We start from the raw sequence: 20,579 nt of genomic DNA, 5'->3' as shown, positions 1-20,579 counted from the left end.
AAGAATGTTTCACCCTTTTAATGACTATCTATCAGCCAAGACACCAGTAAGAAAAACCATGAAGGCAGAAAAGCACTATAAGCAATTGGTTCTAAAAATCTTTGCCCAAAAAAAAAAAAGAAAAAAAAAAGAAAGAGGTTCTAAAACCTCCTTACAATTGCTGGTAAAGCTGAAATTACCACTACAATTGAAGAGTTTTTTGTCTCTATATCAAGCAGACATAAAATGTTCTTCAGAAATGAAATATACTATGCTGTAAAACTAAAGAAACTAAGTACCAGATACAGAGAAGATTCATCGATGTATATGAAAAAATTTGCTCTCCAAAGAAAACTGAACAATAAAATCTCTAACCCTCAAAAAAATATTATTTCCAACGTGATTAGAATTGCTCTTTTCAATTGACTGCAACCTCAGCAGACAGGTAACTTGGATGAAGTGCATCTTGGCCAGGTACTTCGGTCTTGGATATCTTTAGCACCTGAACAGCTTCTTCCACTTTACCAGTCAAGGACTCCGGTGACTCCAATAAAAGCAGCAATTCCGAGTTGTCCATCTCCAGAAGCATCCCAGTAATTTTTGCAGCAAGATCAGGCTGCAGATTTGAATGCATCTGAGTTTAAATTATTGTTGTAAAGAGCCCATGAATTAGACCATGTCCCCTAGAGATCTTGCAACAACTATGATAATGATGAGGATGAAAACATAAAGATGTCAACAATAATAATAACCAAAATGAAGGAATGAATTCCAGTAAGGGCCTGTTTGCATTGTTTCAGGTAACAAAGTTAATTGAACCTCCAAATACAGCATGCAAAACTAACTGCTCTTTTGAACCTCCAAATACAGCATGCAAAACTAACTGCTCTTTCACCACTATCTAAAGTCATCTATCAATTTATCTGGGGACTAAATAGATGAGAAGTAAAGGAGTTCCCTCAGATCAGAAGTGCTTAAAAATTGTTATACTATTGTTACCTTCTGTTTAAGGACAAGAGGGTAAAGACGTTCCCCAAGTATTTGTTTCTGCTGCTCTGGAGAAGCAGCAGCAAGCAGGCTACTCAGCATCTCTGACCCCTGAGGCCCAGCTCCAACAGAATTAGAAGCTGTGGATGAGACTCCAGATCCTTTGCTCAACTCACGATGACGACTGTTTGGGACATATTTGGCTTGCCCAGTCCGCTGCAATACAAGGATCACAGAAATTAATGCTTCTGGCAAATCAATTGCTCATGAGCGTTCATGAATAAAAAAAAATTGAAACTATATTAGAATCTGGCCAGTAGTTCTCCACATGCTAGTGGATTCAGCTATGGGTGGTAGTAACAGCACCGAGAATGCATACTTAAAAGACAACAAGGAAGCAGGGGGAAAAGGTTTTCCTTATCTCAGTGCAATTCGTCCACCAAGATAACCGCTCTAAATGGAACACTTAAAAGAGACATCATTGTAGCATCTTGACGGAGGGCAAATCAAAGTAAGCAAAATAAGAGGAAGAGAGAGAGGGGACTTTGTATTTGCATAAGTTTTAAGCCATAAGAGTTATATACAGAAAACTTACAGTGCATGACACTAAGATAATTCATAAAGCAAGCACACATCTTATTGAACATGATGCGAGTGGAAAGTAAAATCTAACCTGATGATTGGTTGATTCTTTTGTAGAAGTTATGGAATGAATGGGCTGTTGCAAGTGTGGTATATATGGAAGCATATGCCCATTCATCCTGCCCCTGTTTGGCCTGGTCTGTTGTCTTGGAGTATTTGGAATCTTGAGATAGAAACTTAAACAGTATAAGCAACCCAAGTTTATGCTGAACACTAATTACAGTTCTAACCATAAAATTACCAAGGAGAGTAGTAGGAAGATACTTACAGAAACTGGTGAAGGTTGAAAGCCTGGCCTGGTTGGCGGTGCAAAACTATTTGCCCTCCATGACCTCAATCCTAAAGGTTGATACATTAGCCCTGGTCGAGGGGAGCCTTGTGAAACAACACTGGAAGGACCTGGGTAGAAGAAAGGAGAATATGCTCCAGGAATAACAGTAGTTGAGGGTCCTGCTATTCCTGCCATACGCTGTGCATATTGGATCTGCAACTGTGCTTGCCTCTCATCTTTCCTTTGAGCAATAGACACATACAATGGTTTCTTATGAAACATAAATCCTGTTCAATTCCAAGGACAAGGATAATTAGTAACCTCCAACAGAAAACATGATCGACGAGGACAACTTTTATTTTTTTCTTTTCTTTTTTTTATAAAAAAAGAAAAAAAAAAGAAAAAGAAAAAAAAAAGAAGGGACTAGGACATTTTTTTATAATAAATATGGACTAGGACACTGGAAAGTACGATAAACGTGAAAAGTGGAAATATGCATCTTATAGAAACCTTAAATTTTAGACCTTCTCTTGAACATTGCAAAATAATGTATAAATATATTATAAGCAAATTATATTAGTTACATGAACATTCCTTCAACTCCTACCATTTACAAGCCAAAACTGACAAAAATTATGGCACTGAATTTATTATCCTAAGAGCCACTATCGTATAATAATCAACTTACCATGAAAAGTATTCACAGCTTTATAGGCCTCCTCAGAGGTAGAGAAGCAAACAAATCCAAATCCCCTGCTTATTCCCCTTTCATCTCGCATAAGTTTAGCAGAAGTAATTGTCCCACACTTACTGAAATGTTCTCGCAGCTCTTCATCAGTGACTTCATCATCAATATTCTTCACATACACATTTGATCCCTGTTATTTAAACAAATACAGAAGGTTGAACAAAACCAAAAAAATATGAATATAAATCTAAAGAAAGAAATGTACAATAAAATTACCTTGTATTTCAAAATTTGCTCCTTGCGTTTCTCCTCATACTTATGACGCAAAATTTGAGTACGCTCTGCCTTCTTCTGGGCCCGTGCTACATATAGAGCGTTGGAGCCTACTTATAATGAAATAAAAAATAAAAATAAAAAAATAAAAAAGTTCAAAATGTGGAAATAAAATCTAGTTCTCAATTAAAGCAATAAAATGATCTGCAAGCTACCAAGATATGATCCATTCATTGTTTCCAATGCTCGTCTAGCATCATCTGGGTTATCAAAGTTCACAAAACCAAAACCTCTAGAGGAACCATTCTCATCCCTTGCAATAGCCAAGCTAACAATTTTCCCAAACTCTGAGAATTTTTCCCACACAAGCTCTTCCCTGACATCTGGATCCAAATTCTTCACGTACAGATTTGTATATTTAGCATCAGGATCAGGTAAAATCCGATCAGACCTTCTGACAAAGTTCCCAACATATCTGTGGAATAAATAGTAAACATCATGCTAAATGCAATAGATAAGAAGTAGGTAGAATATAACAAGCATAGGCACACACAGATATTTTGGGACATAAGGCCATGTTTTATGTGTGCAATCATATTTCATCAGGTATGAAGCATAAACGAACTGGACATACATCTGTTTCTCTCCAATGGTAGAGCCATTCAACTTGTCTATAGCAGCATTTGCCGATTCCTCAGACTCAAATTGAACAAAGCCATAACCCTTGCTCTTTCCATCCTCAGAAATTACAACTTTGCAAGATAAGATATTTCCAAATTTCTTAAACATATCTTGAAGCCCCACATTATCAATTGAGGCACTCAAGTTCTGCAACAGATATTAATAATTAAGAGATTAACAAAGTGATAATTATATTTGATATTGTAACTAAGCAATAATTTTGTTCTTTAGTAATAAGACAAATACCTTTATGAACACATTTCCGACTCCACTTCTTCTTGCATCAGGATCACGGCGTGACCATGTAACTCTTATCGGTTTTCCATTCAGTGAAGTGTGATTCTTTGTCTCAATAGCTTGAATTGCTAACAGAACCAAAATAAAAATACCAACGAGAAATCATATACACTGGAACTACATATACCAATGAGAAATCTCTCATTACCATCAAACACATTAAAATCGTTGCAATAATACCACCAAGCTACACTAACAAAATAATGTTTCACTTTTTATTCTTCTTTTTAACTTTTTCAGACAAATAAAAAAATTAAAATCAGTGAAACAACCTAAGAAACCAACATTGTAAACCATAATTCTGCTCTTTTGCTTATGAAGATGGAAATAAAACCAGAAATATAAACACCGCCTTGATTGTTTCAGTTATTTCCAACTTCCAAGGCAACAAATATTCTTACAAAACCTTTAACTTCTCTGTTTGTAAGGTTTGCCAGAAACCACATAGAAGAATAGAAAAATCCCACTCCCACCCTCCCAAACGATAAAAATGCTTTGCAGATGGGGGGTTTCCACGAATCTAAACATAGAAAGCTGAATAACTTTTACAAGAAACTGAATTAAGTGAGAATTTTGGGTGAAAGAATTCAATATTATTAAAAATTTTATTCTTGTTCCTTACCAGACTCGCAAGGTGGCCAAACATTGCACTCAAGAGACGAAATATGGAGGGAAAAAAAAAACCATATAGCGAGGCGGAATCGACTAAATGTTTATCGAGATCATAAACAATGTAGAAGTCTTAAAACTCAGATAATTTACTTTCTTATATTGGCCAGCAACCATTTTAGAACTCTAACTAAGACCTCGAAATTGAATTCTCCCGACAGCCAACCCAAATAATCAATTAAACTCTCAGACGAAGTCGGATTCTCTTTGTTCCCCTTTTCCACAAAACATCTTCAATCTAGGACTTAACAACATCCTAGATTGAAGATTCCGATTCCAAAAATCATTTCCGTAGTTCTCGGCAACCAAACAGAGTATCAAAGAAAACCGATGAAACAACCATGAAATCAGTACGAAAATGGGGAAAAAATTAAGAAAAGAAAAACCATAAAATAGCATCACGAAAAGAAACAATGTAATACCTTCTTGAGGGGAGATGAAGTTGACATAACCATAACAGAGGGAGCGACCGGAAGCCGAGTCCCTACAGACTCGTACGGACGCGAGGCTCTTGAACTCCGAGAACGCGTCGAAGAGTTGGCCGTCGGTGATATCGGGATGAAGGTCGCCGACGTAAAGCGACGCAGGGGCGGCGGCGACCGTCTGCGATACCGCCATTGATCCAAAGCAACCAAAAAGAAGAAAAAAAGAAAAATCGGAAAAAAAAAAAAGAAGCAAAATCAAAAAGCTGAGCGAATAGAGCTATCAATGCTCGCGTATCCAACTCGATATTCTCGTCTTTGTTGGAAACTGAAAGAATCAAGAAGGCGTTTCTCTTCGGTTCTTGATTATACAGTTAATGCACTCACAGAGTGAGAGTAAGAGAAACGCAGAGAGAGAGAGAGAGAGAGAGAGGGGTTTTTGGATTGAGAAAGAAAGGAAAGGAATTGAGAGAGAAAGGAAATTAATGGGAAGTTGTATGCGGAATAGAGTTCCGAGCAGAGAGGGACTCTGAATATGAGAGAGAGAGAGAGAGAGAGAGATGTTAGGATTTTGCATGGACACAGGTTCATTTGGTTGGGCCGTTCGCAACAAGGACTCGATGGATATTACACTTTCACAAGCAAAGGTAGCGCGTCGACTTTACCTCCGGTCACTGAAAGCAAGGTTTTACCTTCTCAGGACCAACTATAGTCTTGCCACGTGGCTGCAACAAACGACAACGACAATCATTCTCGTTGAAAGGACCAACTATATTTCTACTGGGCTTAGTAATTTCGACTTTCCTTTATTATTATTTTTTTAATTAAATTTTATTCAGGATATTTTCTTTCTTTCACGGTTTATAGTTCAATTTCTTACCTTCTATTTCTCACCCTCAAACCAATTAGGTTTTATTGACATCCTATTTATAACACATCAAAGTGAAATTAATTGTTAATCACTTAATTGTTTCATCAATTAAAAGCTTTGAAGGTTGTTTTGAGAATATTAAAAGGATAATGAATGGTAATTGTGAAACCCATTTAAGACAATTAATGTCTCCTTGTAAATACCATATATATTCAGTAATACAATATAATAATATAATAATCAAGTCATGATTTTATAGATTATTGTATCGTGGATACTATTTCTTATTCTTGCTATTTACATATATATTTGTTTTATGGTGAGAGAGGAACCAGAGGATCTTGATTCTTTAATTTAACATTATGATGTTTAGAAAGATTTGACTTAAAACGATAAGAAATCAAGCATGGCATAAACAAAAATATTATGTCCATATGAACAAAAATACAGATACAATTTTCTGTAGGCACGTAAAACTTAGAGAACCGGTAAAACGATGCAACCCAGGGAAGGAGAAAATGTTAGCGCGTGGAAGAAAATCACACGTGTGTTAAAGCGGGAAAGAGAGAGAGAGAGTGTGATAGTGAGTGAGAAGCGGGTAATTAAGTATGGCCAATAGAGCATAAAGACTGCTTCAAAGTTTAAAAAATAAAAATATAAAATATAAAATAAATACACAAAAAATAATAAATAAACGCTACGTACTCTCGTCCGTTCACAAAGCAAAGGGAGGAGTGAGGGACGCCCCCTTCCACGGACACCTCTCCAGCCCAACGACGTCCTCTCTCGACCTATATTTTCCTATTTCTTCGTCTATTTAATTTTCACTTCTTCTTTTTTTTATAATAATAATAATAAGAAGAAGAAGATTCAGCAAAAAATTAAGAAGAAGAAGTTTACCGTATTTATTATATTTATCCTACCAAAATAAAATTATAGCTGAAAAAATGAAAGAAAACAAATTTGGAAAAATAAGCATGTGGGGCACCTTTGTAAAGTGGTAGTTCAATGCTAGGACAATAGGGTGTTTCTCGCACTCTTATTCCAAATATTATGTTTTGTAGATTTTCATTAGTAGAAGTGTTCGGTGGATTGCAAAAATAAAAAAAGACGTATTTGGTGGAAACAAAAAAATTTCTTTCTATCTCACTGTGAATCGTAATCGATAACGCAGGGAGTTCAAGTAATCCTAGTATGAGAAAAGTGCAAAGCTTCCGATTCGTATAAACATAATCACAAACAACCGAAAAGGCCAACATCTGCACTTGTCATCTATTCATTGGCTCACTAATTCTGCCTTTTTTAGTTACTGAAAAGTGAAAAAAACTAGGCATTGCTGGATAACATTAAGGGAGCATTTTACATATAACAACAATTCACTTTGGCCCCGCCCTCTAGACTTGTTCATTTTTTTTCTGACTTGGAACTGACATTTTACATATTGAAAAAATCAAATAAAATAAAATAAAAAGGAAAAAGAAGAGACAGAGTTTACAAAAATGATCGCCTATCTAAAATCAACAAAGTAACTACAATTGATTTTACTCTTGCTTCCGATGGCCACCACTCTTGCTTCCAATGGCCACCACAAAATGGATGTTACAACCGTCCTTAAACCAGTAAAGCCTGTACATGTATAAGTTCATAATTCTGGCAATGCCGAGTCAGAGGATCCTTCACAATAAGACCTTTCAGAAGCTGAGAAGCAATGACCACCACCGGTGCGCTTTGCCATCCGAATAATAAAAAGAAGACCCTACCGATCACTATAAATAAAGATCGGCCAAGGCTATTACATATAGAGAAAAAAAAAAAAGAATGGAAATCAAAACCTGAGGTATAAGTTACAAAAACTGAAACTCCATCAACACCATTGCATGCATTAGGAGTGCCGAAATGCCTATCAATAGCGTCTTGAAGAGCATATCTCTTGATGAGCTGCAGACATTCAGCTGTCCTGCATTGACAAATTCGTCCTTGCCAGAAGTTACAGACACATTAACAGACAATGAACCTGAAAATACAAAATTCATGTTCATTTTGTATTACAAGAGTACCGGTCAGGTTTAGAGGAAGCGAACAAAAGCATATATGTGGACTCATAAAGTGCACTTACAGTCATAGTTAGCCCATCCAAGCCGTTGATGAGCCAAGTCATATACAACAATCTTGTCTTTTAAAACAAGATCTGCAAACAAAGAGAGCAGCAACATCATTAAACTTGGAAATGTAATGTAAATTAAAGATGATCTAGGAACTACATGATGGAAATTTTATTTTTTTTTAATAATTTCATTAGAAATGCTTGACAGCACTTTTTCTCTAATATATTTTCAAGTTGCCATGTTGTCGAGAAAGAAAATTTCAACTTGCTACCAATAAGGCAAGAAATGCCCAAAAGCTCCAAACGATGAAGGAACACTCTCTACTTCAAGCATAAGCAACATGACTTGATTGGGAGTTAGAGCAACTTGCTCATCACATCAACCAAATTTCGGCAGATTTTTTGTCCACTCAGAAGCCTAAGTTTGGTATCTAACCTCCTAATATTGTAACCCCTCCCTGAACTTTCTGAAAACCAATGCACCACAAAGCCGCGCCTTCCTGCAATAGCAGTATACACTTCATATTTACAATGATCATGTCCAACACACTATATTTAAGTAAATGTAATGATTTAACAGAAGGGGCAGGTGGAAAAACCCACCTGGAAACCAAGATGCACAAGATACTCCCCTGGTTTTAACACCATGGATGCACCACCCGCAAAATTCAGACTAACTTGAGGAAATATGTCACTTATACTGGAAATATAATGGACAGGAACTAATTTAGATTGTTAGAAAAATCAAAGCTTAAAAACCATAGCACTACCATGAAACCCAACACCCCCCCCCCCCCCCCCTCTTCTCCTCTCTACTTTTAGGAAAAGTTAAAAATATATAATGTAGACGTAAATCAAACCTGGTGAAGACTAGATAACACTGGTTTCCTTTTGCGATAGTCGGAGTAACAGATTGTGAAACAGAAGCAGTTATCTACACATGCAACATCACAATCAACTTTAGGACACACTGAAAACAAAAGAAACACTACTCTTTATAGAAGGAAAGCAGCTAGTGGAAATCACTTGACAACTAAATGAAAAATGTGAATGTGAAATTTGTTGTCCAGTTTTTTTGGTTAAAAACAGTCAATATTAGTAGATTTATGTCTGCAACCAAAGTTAACATAATTTATATTTTTAGAAACCAGTTGTCATCTTCCAAATGCACCAAAGTAGTTCCATAGCATTTCATCGAACTGAACAAACAAACAAAAGCACTTACAGCACTAACAAAAGGATCATAAGCTTCTTCTACAAGGTATGCCAAAGTTGTTCCTGAGTCAACAATGGTTCCTCGGTTGTTTGAAGTTTCAAAAGCAGCTGAATCAATTGGCAAAGGTTGCCCACTCACAGCAATGCTCTGCAGATTTAAATTATAATGAGGCCTGAAAAATTTGGATTGGAAATCAGTCAAGATAATTTCTCATTAAAACTGAACTTTGTATAACAATAATATGCCACTATCGCAGACAAGTTTGCATGTATCCATATATACATACGTGTGTGTGTGCGTTTTATAACATGGTCACGATAATGATTAAACATGAAGGAACTTCTGAATTCATAAAGTGGATTTTACTTTTGAATTTGTCACTCTTGCAAACACATCAACTAAGTTGCAGTAAAGATAAAATGAAGTTTCCAAGGATAGAGACATACTGGGATGGGACAAGCGGACTATAGACAATGCTTGGCTCTAGAATCTCACCAAGAACCAGTATACCTCCTCCATTGCCATCTCCCTTCAAACAGTGGGAGAACACTTTGGGAGTTATCCCTCGAGATGACAATTGTGATATAACAGACAGATCCCCTTGGCCAAATCCAAAGATACCATCAACCGCTTTATCTGTCTTGGCTAAATCCCCAGATTGATCAGTACTACACCTGTTTCCAACAGGACGACCCAGACGAATAAGCTTAAACAAAAGCAGAATACACATTAAGGTGGGACTATCAGTAGGTAGTAAGCAAATAAGAGAAGATGGGTAAAAGAGGGAACCACTCGTCATTCAAAATAGAAGATAAAATCCTACTTTTGATTAGTCACATAAACATCATTATACTTTTCCAGGTTAAACACCCAATAGCTAAAAAAGTTCTGAACTTTTGTTCAGAGTAAAACTTATGACCACATGATATCAGTATCGAGCAATTTTGAAATTCAATATAACAACATTAGCAATAGCAGATAAATTATGTCTCTATTTTGTGAAACCATATACATGCAAAATTTTGTTGTCTGCCTCTTTCACCTCTCTTACTGTCTTAACATTGCTTTAATATCTTGCAAGCTCAAGTAATAACCACTAAAGACATACCCAAAAACAATGGTTGCTGAAACATTAGTAGTCACAGATTGCCCCATAATCATGTCAAAATACAGTGAATCAGAAACATAATGACCCGATGTCCCGCTTCCATCTCCATATTGGAATGAATAGCCACATTGATTACTTTCAGGAGAGCATCGAGCTGCTGATGTTTGAACTTCAGAAGTGCACATTGGGTGTGAGCAGGGAATCAGCCCAGCAGTTGACGAGCTGGCAGCATCATAGGAATTAAGCTGAATCTGCAGAACAAAGAACGTATATGCTCACCAAATTTACTAAAAAAGTATTAAAAAAAAAATCCAAAATGAGCCTGAAAAAGAACTGAATTTTACTCCAAGTCCACTACTCTGGGGGCAATCGTTGCAGGAATTGCAGGTAACCCATAAAATGTCACTTCCTGTATCAATCTGCACGCTGAATTCTCTTGGAGGAGAGCCCAATTTTACTTTTGTAAAATAAAGCCTAAGCAAATGCAAGCATAATCAAGGAATTGGAGAAACAGCGTCAACAGCGATATATAAGATATTCGATAACAGAATGGACCAGAAGAAGAACTCAAGAGAATCAAGAAAAAGATACATACACAAAAGATTCATCGATCCTGATTGAATAGAACGCCCAGGGAGCAAACAGCAAAATCCAAACTAGTCAACATTTTATTAATGATACAGATAATAATAAAGCACGTAACTTTCAGGTAAAGCTAGCAATATTGTGAAATTTGCAGCCATCAGAATCCCATTATTTCTCAAGCACTCCGCTTGGTCACCAAAGGGAAAAAAAATAAAATAAAATAAAAAGAACAGAAAGAACTCATTATTTTCAGGATAAAAAACAAGAACCAATAAAGATTCAAAATCTGCTTTTCTTTTCTTTTCCTTTTTCACTATTTTTTTTTTTTTTTTTCCCCTTATCAGCAATTTCTCAGAAACCAACCGGAGCAACAAAAACAATCCAGGACAAATTTACTAAGCACCCTCACACGCAAGAAAACACTTGCCCACACCAAAGAACAACTCTAATGGGTCACGAAAGACACACAAAAAACTCACAAAAATATACTAATTTGAGATAGACACAGAAATGCGAGCTCATTCAAAGTTTCACACAAGACAAGAAAAAAGAAAAAGAAAAAAACCCAGCTTGATAAATTACCCGACGAGGTAAGGATCGGAGGAACCAAGGACAGGGAAGTCGACAACACCACCCGTCACGGTTTGCAAGATTCGACCGTGCCTGAGACGGTCACGTGCTCTAAGAGCTTCAAGCTGGACATGGCGAGCTGGAGGAAAGGCCCTCTCTAGAGAGAGAAGACCAGCCGGAAAGCCACAGTAAACAACGGATAGCGATATCAGCACGGTGGCTAAGGCCAAGATCGGGGCTAGGAAGGCCCGCATTTCGATGGGTCTGTGTGTTTGAGTTAGCAAGAGAGGGAATTAGCAACGAAGATCGATGTTGTGCTTGCTTTTGAACATTGGACAATGGAAAAAATAAAATGAAAGAAAAAGAAAGAAAGAAAGAAAGAAAGAAAGAGAGAGAGACTGTCAGAGGCCCATAGACGACATATGGGAGTTTCTTATTTATTTTTGTAATTGGATTACAAGAGCTGTTTACGGATTTTGTTAGTTCGATGGTTTAGGCACTCCTGGACTAAACGGCTTCTTTTAAATCCATAAGTACAAACTGAAATGTCTTTAATATCCTTCTTTCACTGCCCCAAGTTCCATTGAAAAACCGAATCCGCACGACCAATAAGAAAAGGGTAATTTTGAGCATGCATGGGTCAACCTTTTTTTTTTTTTTTCACCTTTCAAATTATTAGACAAATAAATTCATATACATAATATTATATATATACTATATAGCTGGAAAAAGGAAAAAGATGTGACCCATTGACACTGCCAGTTGCAGGCTTGGCCGACTTACTTAGCAGCTCGGTTTCGGTCGCAATGCGTATGAATTATATCAGCCCGCCATCATTGACCAATAAAACCAAAAAACTCCCTATGCACGACTACAATCTTTTACCGGCTTCAGTTCGGCGCGCTCCAGCCTTTAACAGTGAGCCGTCATCGGTTTTCCAAATGGCAATCACGCGCTACGCCTCCACGCGTTGGTGACCGACCAAAACGTCAGTGTGGGGCCCAACACCGTGAAAAGGGGAGTACTAGCCGTAGCTCCTGATCATGTTGGATGGCAATCGGAGACCCCTTTGTAAATCAGACACGTTATTCACTTGTCCAAATATTTATATTACCTTTTTTTTTTAGTTGATAATTTTATTTTTTTCTTTTGTTAGCCAAAATGACTTTTGCCACCTTTAAAATACAAATTTGTTGGAGAGCAGTTTGCCTGGTCTCTTTTGTTTGTTTTTTAAAAAGAGGGAGAGCTAGAAAAGGCAAGCAATTTCTTTTGTATTTGAAATGCCTCTTTCTTCTAACTTTAAATTTTGAATGGTCCATGCATTTAAAAACTATACTACGTATTCCTTTCGTTTTTCCCTTTTTTCGTTTTGGTTTTTATTATTAAGAAATCAAAATGGTGCCTAATTTCCAGCCAGAGGTATTGAAAAATATGGAGCTTTAAATGAAGGGAGTTGGGCGAGAGAGAAAGGTCCTTTGATCCAATGCAAATTATATAATGCAATTCCAATCATTGTTCTACTTGTCATCAAGAAAAGACAAAAGAGTTTCTTTTATTAGAAGAGGTATAACTTGAGCTGAATTTGAGGCTGCAAAAATCCAAGTAAAAGCTGGCTTATTACTGGCCTGATACACGGCTTATTACGCTGCCTATCTTAAGCCATTTGGAAGTGCAACATACTCAACAATAATCATTGCTATCTAACTAGTTATCAATCAACTCCTCTAACAAAATTGACTAATTTATTGCTAATTGCCTTGCTGTAATATAAATCAAGTGGTTTCTTTTCTTGCTGAAACACCCTTTCTTGAGCTAACACCTTTTGTTTTTCCATAAATTTGTACTTCATATAGGTCCATCGATTGACTCCAAGAAAGAAAGAAAAAAAAAAAAAAAAGAAGTATCTATCCAGCTTGATATTGGGAAGAAAGTTTTTATTTCTTATTTGTTTTCCCTTTTTTAAAACAATAATTATAGTAGTAATATGTATGTGGGGAGACATTGGTGATGATGACAATCACATCCCACCATGTTAAACTCATCGTGCATGATATCATTTTGCGCAGAATATTATATTCATATAAAATCTGTGGAAGTGCCCATTAAACTTCCAAATTAATTAAGCCACCATGTATTTGGTTTGGGTATGTTCCAAAGAGAACAAGGTTGTAGATTGGCTGGCAAGATTTTTGATCAGGTTGGGCAGGTCATTTTCAATTTGAAACAAAATGGGCATCACGCATCAGCATTAGCAAATGGACATTCGCAGCCAACGCCTCTTTCTTCTCCTTATTTGTTGAATCTTTTTTTCTGAGACGGTCTCTTTATGTCCATAAAACGAACGACACAGATTAAGTACATGTATATACGCTGCGAAAATAAAGAGGCTGATTTCATTTGCATGCAATTATTTTTTGGTCTATAGTAACTAACATCATGTCTTTTTTTCCCCCCCTTTTTTCTTTCCTTAATCTAGCTCAAAAGTCAGAATAAGCAGTTAGAGTCACATTCGGATCAATCAATCAATAACTTTAATGACACTCTTTAGCACTTTTATGTAAAAAGACTAAATTATCCTTATTAATTGGTTTACATATTAAAGGTGTGCTTGGGAATTTGTTTTCTTTTTGGTTATTGATACTTTATTAATATATATATATATATATATGTATATTTTCTGTAACACTTACTTTTGTAATGTTTTTCTGCAGTATAAAATAAAATGATAAATATTTGGTTACACATAATTAAATTTTTTTAAGTTATTTATTGTATTTTTATAGTTTAATTAATGAACTTTTTTTTTTTTTTTTGGGTTCTGAATAATTTATCTTGAGAAGTTGTAACTCTCCTGCTTCTGTTGGAAGAACTTGCAAAACTTATTTAAAAAAAAAATTATATATATTTTTTTCAAATGTGTGGTAGAGGCAGTTGCTTTTTTTTTTTTTTTTTTCTCTTTGGCAGCGTTTAGAGCTCCAATATCACTATCAAAAAGGCTTAAAAAAACAAAAATGTCACCAATCAAATGCAACTGCAATGGGTTTTCAAACGCCGCATAAATTTTAGGCAACTAGTTTAATTTGGAAGGTTTCAGTTTCCACTGGAAAGGGGAAACCCTACAAACAGGAAGGTAAGCTAGACACTAGTCCGGTCTGATGGGCTGGGCTGTTCTGGAAAATGTGAGCAACACTGTATTGGGCCTACAACTTCATATTAATTTTAAGCCCATCCATTGGATTTTGACTATTATTATTATTATTATTATTTTTTTTTTTTTTGGTAACTATTTGTTTTGGGTAGTAATTTTTTGGTAACCATTGTAATTTGACTTCTCGGCGTAATTTAAAAGCAAAATTTTCACCGCGTCAATACAAAGCTAAACCTTATTCAAAAAAAAAAAAAAAAAAAACAAAACAAAGCTAAACCTCCAGCTGCTAAGTGCGTCAAAACCGGACATCACAAAAGATGTCGGTCAGTACCATGCCAGCAAAGCTAACTATCCAATTACAATTTGCCACATAAGTCAAAAGTAAAATTGAAGGCCTGGAATCCAATTAAACTGTTTAAAAGGTTTAATCTTCCACAAAATTTCCTCGTCCTTTTGATCGATCTTAAAGACCCTCCTCAAGGTTCTAGTCCCTTCCGCTTTCACTGGAACGCAGCCCTTTTTTTTCTTACCTTCAATCATGGCCGATAACACCGCCACCGCCACTACACCGCCGGAAAACAAACCTCAGCCGACGCCGACGAAGCGATGGGCTGACGAAGTGGACGAACCTCCAATCATGGCCGATAACACCGCCACCGCCACTACACTGCCGGAAAGCAAACCTCAGCTGACGCCGACGAAGCGATGGGGTGACGAAGAGGACGACCCCGTCGAGGAATCGACGATCTCCAGTTCGAGTTTGGAGCTTGAGAACTTGAAAATCGACGAGAACAAGAAGATTAACAAGTTCCTCGACGACCCTGAAGACTCCAATATCAAAGCCGTACGACCTTTCTTCTTTTTTTTTTTTTTTTTTTTTTCTTTTGGCCCTTCTCTCTTTCCCTGTATCAATTAAAAGTTTTAAGATTTTGGGGGCGAACTCAAAATTTCGATTTTTTTGTTTTGGTTGATTTTTGGGGGCAGGTTACGTCGGGGGATACGCCGTATTCATCGGCGAGTACGTTTGAGGATTTGAATCTGTCGCCTGAGCTGTTGAAGGGTTTGTACGTGGAGATGAAGTTCCAGAAGCCCAGTAAGATTCAAGCTATAAGTTTGCCGATGATATTGACTTCTCCATACAAGGATTTGATAGCTCAGGCACATAATGGGTCCGGGAAAACTACCTGTTTCGTGCTTGGGATGTTGAGTCGTGTTGATCCAAACCTCAAGGCTCCTCAGGCTCTTTGCATCTGTCCCACTAGGGAGTTGGCTATTCAGGTAATTTTTTTTTTTTTTCCTTGTAAACTTTATAAAAATGAGTGCTTTCATATTTCTGTTTTTTATTTATTTACTTTGAATTCGAACAGCATATCGTGGTGAGTTTTTCATACCGGGACAAAATACGTAGAATTGATTATTGTAGAAAGTGTGCACCTTCTTTTTTTTTTTTTTTTTTGAATTTTTTTTATCTTCGTTTCGAAATAAAATGTAGAATGAGGTAACTGGAATTTGACAATAGAAAGTGAATTTGGCAGAACATGGAAGTTCTTAGAAAGATGGGGAGGTACACAGGCATAAGTTCGGAGTGTGCTGTTCCAGACAGCACAAATCATATTAACATTTACAAACGGCCACCAGTTTCTGCACAAATAGTGATTGGAACTCCTGGTACAATAAAGAAATGGATGTCGGCAAAGAAATTGGGTGCATCTAATGTGAAGATTCTTGTTTTTGATGAGGCTGATCACATGCTGGCTGAGGTAAAAAAATATGTATATTAAAAGAAAAAATTGTGCTTTCTGTGTGTTTCTTCATTAATTTATATGCTGGCTTCGATTACCCTGGCTCTACTATATGTTGCTAGCATAATTCAATGATTCCAAGGTTGCTTTGCGGTTTCCTATCTGTTGGAACTAGTTCTTTGTAAAGGATCTTTTGTCCAAGATTGTTGTTTTATATACCATTTTTGTTCATATGTATGTCGTGTTTGGATTGAAGTTCATGGACACAAATTGATGGGTAATAGCCTGGGATGGTTTTCTACCAAGAAGAAAAAGAAAATTGATTTCTTAGAATAAAGTAACATGTGACTGCTGGCTTGGAATAATATTCTGCTTTATGAACTCAAGTTGATATGTTAATGTTTATTAATATTCTTGCAGGATGGCTTTAAAGATGATTCCTTAAGGATTAAGAAGGATATTGAGAGAAGTAGTCGTCACTGCCAGGTTTGTCAAGTTTTATATCTGCTTAAAATTGATTGCTTAGTTGTTAGTATGCTCTATTTGTATGTTTTCTGTTGATTTCCTTTATCATTTCTTCTGAAGTGGTTTTCTGGTATTATAAATCAACTTTATTTGCTTAGAAGTTTTTCAATATGTGCAACTTTTCTCAAATATCAGTAGTGACCATTTTCATGAACAACCAATAATTTGAGAGATATTAATCAGCAAATATCATCTGTACCTGAGGAAATATACACAATGTTACAGAAAGCTTCGTTTATAAAATTTTGGTGTAAATTTATTAGACAAGTTATGATGTGTTCCTGTATTTCTCTTCTGGGTAAAGTTTTGGGGCAGGCATCATTACACTAATTAGTCGCTAAACCATTGTAATAAAGTGTTGTTTGACAACATTCTTTTTGTAATATATTTGTTTTCAGGTGCTTCTGTTTTCTGCTACATTTAATGAAACCGTCAAGAATTTTGTTTCTAAGATAGTCAAAGATTACAATCAACTTTTTGTGAAGAAAGAAGAACTATCTCTGGATGCTGTGAAACAGTACAAAGTGTTCTGTCCTGATGAACTCACCAAGATTCAAATTATTAAAGATAGAATATTTGAACTAGGAGAGAACCTGGGGCAAAGAATTATATTTGTGCGCACAAGAAATAGTGCAAGCATGCTGCATAAGCAACTTGTTGACGACGGTTATTCAGTTACTACCATCCAAGGTGCTAACACTCCCGAGGAGAGGGATAAAATAGTCAGAGAATTTAGAGATGGTTTGACTCAAGTTCTTATATCAACCGACCTGCTTGCTCGAGGCTTTGACCAACAACAGGTGTTTACCTCACCCTGCCACTCTTTTTCTAGCTACATGATATCCCAATATAGAGCACTTCAGTTTTAGACTTAGAACCCCATGATAGGAAACACATTCCTGTTCCTCACTCCAAATTGCCTAGTTATACAACTTAACACTTATTCCTCAAAACGCTGCTGGCATAATTATCCAGTCTAAACTTCCCCTAGAGGCCAAGAAAACCAGTAGTGCAAGCTGGCATCAAGTTCACAGGATTGACATGTTGATATCTTGTTTTTGCAGGTCAATTTGGTAATAAATTATGATCTCCCTGTGAAACATGAAACTCAAGAGCCAGATTATGAGGTGTATTTACATAGAATTGGCAGGGCCGGGCGTTTTGGTCGCAAGGGTAGGTGATCATGGTCATAATTTGTTTTACCATTCACCATATTACATGGTGTTAAATCCTCTGAATATATACATATATAATAGATCTCTTGACTATGGGTGTATGGTGGATTTCTGTTCCTGCAGGAGCTGTTTTCAATTTTATTTACGGTGGTAGGGATGAAGAAATCATGGCTAAAATTGAGCAGTATTTTGGCGCTCAAGTGACAGAGGTAACAATTGTCTGTACACCCTCTCTTTCGTACCCTGCAATCTGCTAGACAACATTTAAGAAATTGAAAAGATTTCTCATATCTGATGTTCTAGAAAGTTTATGATCCTTCCAATTTACAAGTAAAAATAGTGTCAAGTTTTTAATTTCTAGAATGTAATTTTTTTTCTTGTTCAATGTAGGTCAAGAATAGTGATGAAGCCTTTCAAGATGCTCTGAAGGCCGCTGGTTTACTGTAATTATCTTGTGAAAGAAGTAGAGCTTTTTATGAAGTGTTTTCACAAGCAGTGAGAGTGATTTTGCAAGGGAAAAGTTGAGTTCTTGTTGCACATGTAATAAATTATATTTAAATACGAACTTTTATCAGTTTTCGGTCATGTTTTATTTATTTATTATTATTTTTTTAATATATTATGTCTTATGAATTTTGTAAGTCGGGAGCTGGAATAATCGAACCATAACCACCAAAGGTTCCAAGATCTCATGGTTTCTCGGGCAAAAATAGGATAGTCTGTGTCAATTCAATTATTAAATCGTATGAACGAATTGGTAAGACATGATTCGTATGCTAAAAAGCTTAGTCAATGATGGTTAATTAATTAAAAAAGCAATCATCTTACACCGAAAAATATTCTCATCTTAACAAGCAAATTGGAGTTTGATCGTTTTTTATGATCACGACTTCTATAGCTTCGAAAGAAATTGTATGAAACAATTCCTAAACCTGTAAAATTTGAGTTAGATCCAATATTAAAATAAAAAAACAAACAAAAAAAAAAAAAATGGATTCGAACAAAGCTCCAGATTAGATTAGATTTCCATATCATCAAGACCAGGTACGGGAAACCTCAATGTGGCTGCAATACCGGTGAGCTTAGCCAGTTCTTCACCGGACACATGGTTCGGCGAAAGCACGAAAGTATTTCCTCCAGCATTCTTCACTGCGTTAACCAATCCTATATACTTCTTCCTCGTTGCAATCTCAGCATTCCTAAACAAATCATCTGTAATCCAGAGCGTTTCGATCGCCAAAAGTTCATGAGCCGCCTCGACACTCTTTGTACCATAACATGCACGATCCGAATGGCTGGATAACAAATCCACAAACTCCATGAAAGCCCTAATTTCCATCACAGCTCGGGTGTCCTTGATCAAGTTCATCACTGTATCATCGTGCAAAACCTCATTCAAACTGTTCTTCTTTCCTGCCTTCGTCTCCACAACGACAATGCGTGACTTGTTGTCTCCCACCGACTTCATCTTCAATCTGTGTGCTTCTGCCAGTAAACAGCGTCGGAATTCATCTTTGATCGATCCGGTACTCGCTATTACTACGCACCGTACGACTTCAAAATCAACGTGCTTCGCGATAGCATCGAAGGCCTTTTCGAAAAGCTTGTTATTGTTGGATTTACCACCACTTTAAACACAGGAGGGCTAGAAAATATTGTAAATAAAACACAGAAGAGCTAGAAAGAACAATGGCAGTGCCCTGTAAATGGTTTGATCAAGTGGGCGTTGTTGCCTACCTGGCTTTATACAATCTTTTTGAAAGCAGTCTTCTATAGCATATATATTCCTGCAACATGCATTGATTTATTTCATTTCAAAATGTGCAAGAGTAGTTTGCTATAGAAGAAGTGCCATGTCAAATATATACCAAATATATATTGTGTTTGATTAAATTGATAAAAACAAGTTTAATTTAATTTGATTTTGAAGAGTACTTAATGAGAAAGATACTTAATTAAAACAATAATCTAACCTTAATGAGAAAGAAATTACCAATACAAGTAGAAGTGATTTGTAACTAGTGTCTTTAGCTAAATCATCATTGGTAATCGAAGTTAATTTGGAATGAAATCTTCATTTTTAGTGCGGCAATATATGTTATGAAATCTCCATTTTTAGTGCAGCAATATATGTTCATTCTTCTTTCTCTCATACATGAATATATATTCGATTTGTTAACTATAATTACCATTAAGTCATTTTGGCTATTTGTATGTTTATTTTTTTATATTTCAGCCAAATTGTAGTTCTGTTTTTATTCCTTTTCAATTACATTGCATTATTTATTCCATTTATTATTGATTTCATTTTTAAATTCCAATCATGGCCTTCAACGAACTTGAATTATATAAAAAATGTAACTTAAATATAAAAAAAAAAAATGAAATATTACCCTGGAAAAGATATATGAAATATATAACTTCGTGTGATGATGCATTACACTTATCTATATTAATTTGATTGATAAAAAGGACATAGGAAAAGGCTAAAATCTTAAATTTTTAGACTTTTAAGTTTTTTTTCCTTTGCCAAATGAAGTGTTATCTAGCATATTCCAAGGATTTTTAGGATAACAGAATAAATTTTCAAGGGATATATTCATAATGATATTGATCTATAATATCT

The 20,579-nt window shown here is 36.0% G+C and overlaps 4 protein-coding genes across 6 annotated transcripts; 1 reads left to right on the top strand and 3 right to left on the bottom strand.

Moving 5' to 3' along the window:
* Positions 1-136: 136 nt before the first annotated feature.
* LOC107432034 (polyadenylate-binding protein 7) lies at positions 137-5,476 on the bottom strand. Of its 2 annotated transcripts, none has more exons than XM_025066476.3 (10): positions 4,910-5,476; positions 3,768-3,886; positions 3,475-3,668; positions 3,056-3,315; positions 2,844-2,953; positions 2,568-2,757; positions 1,877-2,166; positions 1,640-1,771; positions 979-1,182; positions 137-595 (listed from the first exon to the last, which is right to left on the bottom strand). In XM_025066476.3, exons 1-10 carry the CDS (start codon positions 5,103-5,105, stop codon positions 398-400), a joined length of 1,893 nt encoding a protein of 630 aa, XP_024922244.3. In that variant the 5' UTR covers positions 5,106-5,476; the 3' UTR covers positions 137-397. The 2 variants fall into 2 exon arrangements, with proteins under 2 accessions (XP_024922244.3, XP_015898573.3); XM_016043087.4 differs by having other exon boundaries at positions 2,844-2,950; positions 4,910-5,474.
* Positions 5,477-7,121: 1,645 nt separating this feature from the next.
* LOC107432065 (aspartic proteinase 36) lies at positions 7,122-11,914 on the bottom strand. 2 transcript variants are annotated; one of them, XM_016043123.4, is made up of 11 exons: positions 11,376-11,912; positions 10,804-10,821; positions 10,553-10,682; positions 10,209-10,459; positions 9,547-9,774; positions 9,110-9,272; positions 8,745-8,818; positions 8,488-8,584; positions 8,321-8,384; positions 7,897-7,968; positions 7,122-7,794 (listed from the first exon to the last, which is right to left on the bottom strand). In XM_016043123.4, exons 1-11 carry the CDS (start codon positions 11,615-11,617, stop codon positions 7,625-7,627), a joined length of 1,509 nt encoding a protein of 502 aa, XP_015898609.1. In that variant the 5' UTR covers positions 11,618-11,912; the 3' UTR covers positions 7,122-7,624. The 2 variants fall into 2 exon arrangements, with proteins under 2 accessions (XP_015898609.1, XP_015898610.1); XM_016043124.4 differs by lacking the exon at positions 10,804-10,821 and having other exon boundaries at positions 11,376-11,914.
* Positions 11,915-14,812: 2,898 nt separating this feature from the next.
* On the top strand, positions 14,813-18,568 carry LOC107432059 (DEAD-box ATP-dependent RNA helicase 38). The gene is made up of 8 exons (XM_016043115.4): positions 14,813-15,355; positions 15,496-15,789; positions 16,047-16,271; positions 16,674-16,739; positions 17,177-17,578; positions 17,843-17,951; positions 18,077-18,162; positions 18,344-18,568. Exons 1-8 carry the CDS (start codon positions 15,050-15,052, stop codon positions 18,398-18,400), a joined length of 1,545 nt encoding a protein of 514 aa, XP_015898601.3. The 5' UTR covers positions 14,813-15,049; the 3' UTR covers positions 18,401-18,568.
* A 403-nt stretch (positions 18,569-18,971) lies between these two features.
* Positions 18,972-19,421, bottom strand: LOC107431996 (protein PELOTA 1). Its single transcript, XM_025066608.3, has one exon. The coding sequence runs from the start codon at positions 19,419-19,421 to the stop codon at positions 18,972-18,974; it is 450 nt and encodes a 149-aa protein (XP_024922376.3).
* Between the last annotated feature and the right edge of the window lie 1,158 nt (positions 19,422-20,579).

This window comes from Ziziphus jujuba, chromosome 11, assembly GCF_031755915.1.
Source record: "Ziziphus jujuba cultivar Dongzao chromosome 11, ASM3175591v1".
Classification (NCBI taxonomy): domain Eukaryota; kingdom Viridiplantae; phylum Streptophyta; class Magnoliopsida; order Rosales; family Rhamnaceae; genus Ziziphus; species Ziziphus jujuba.
This window is presented reverse-complemented; position numbering and strand designations above follow the sequence as displayed.

Bases quoted from the DNA above. Each gene is read 5' to 3' on its own strand.
- LOC107431996 (XM_025066608.3), bottom strand. From the start codon at position 19,421: ATGAAGTCGGTGGGAGACAACAAGTCACGCATTGTCGTTGTGGAGACG.
- LOC107432059 (XM_016043115.4), top strand. From the start codon at position 15,050: ATGGCCGATAACACCGCCACCGCCACTACACCGCCGGAAAACAAACCT. The intron at 15,790-16,046 runs GTAATTTTTTTT...TGAATTTGGCAG, and splicing joins CTAGGGAGTTGGCTATTCAG to AACATGGAAGTTCTTAGAAA. The intron at 17,579-17,842 runs GTGTTTACCTCA...TTGTTTTTGCAG, and splicing joins GAGGCTTTGACCAACAACAG to GTCAATTTGGTAATAAATTA.
- LOC107432065 (XM_016043123.4), bottom strand. From the start codon at position 11,617: ATGCGGGCCTTCCTAGCCCCGATCTTGGCCTTAGCCACCGTGCTGATA. The intron at 8,385-8,487 runs GTGGGTTTTTCC...CTGCTATTGCAG, and splicing joins TTGTGCATCTTGGTTTCCAG to GAAGGCGCGGCTTTGTGGTG. The intron at 7,969-8,320 runs GTTAGATACCAA...CTTTGTTTGCAG, and splicing joins AGGGGTTACAATATTAGGAG to ATCTTGTTTTAAAAGACAAG.
- LOC107432034 (XM_025066476.3), bottom strand. From the start codon at position 5,105: ATGGCGGTATCGCAGACGGTCGCCGCCGCCCCTGCGTCGCTTTACGTC. The intron at 3,316-3,474 runs GTATGTCCAGTT...TTTATTCCACAG, and splicing joins ACCATTGGAGAGAAACAGAT to ATATGTTGGGAACTTTGTCA. The intron at 2,954-3,055 runs GTAGCTTGCAGA...TTTCATTATAAG, and splicing joins AATGAATGGATCATATCTTG to TAGGCTCCAACGCTCTATAT.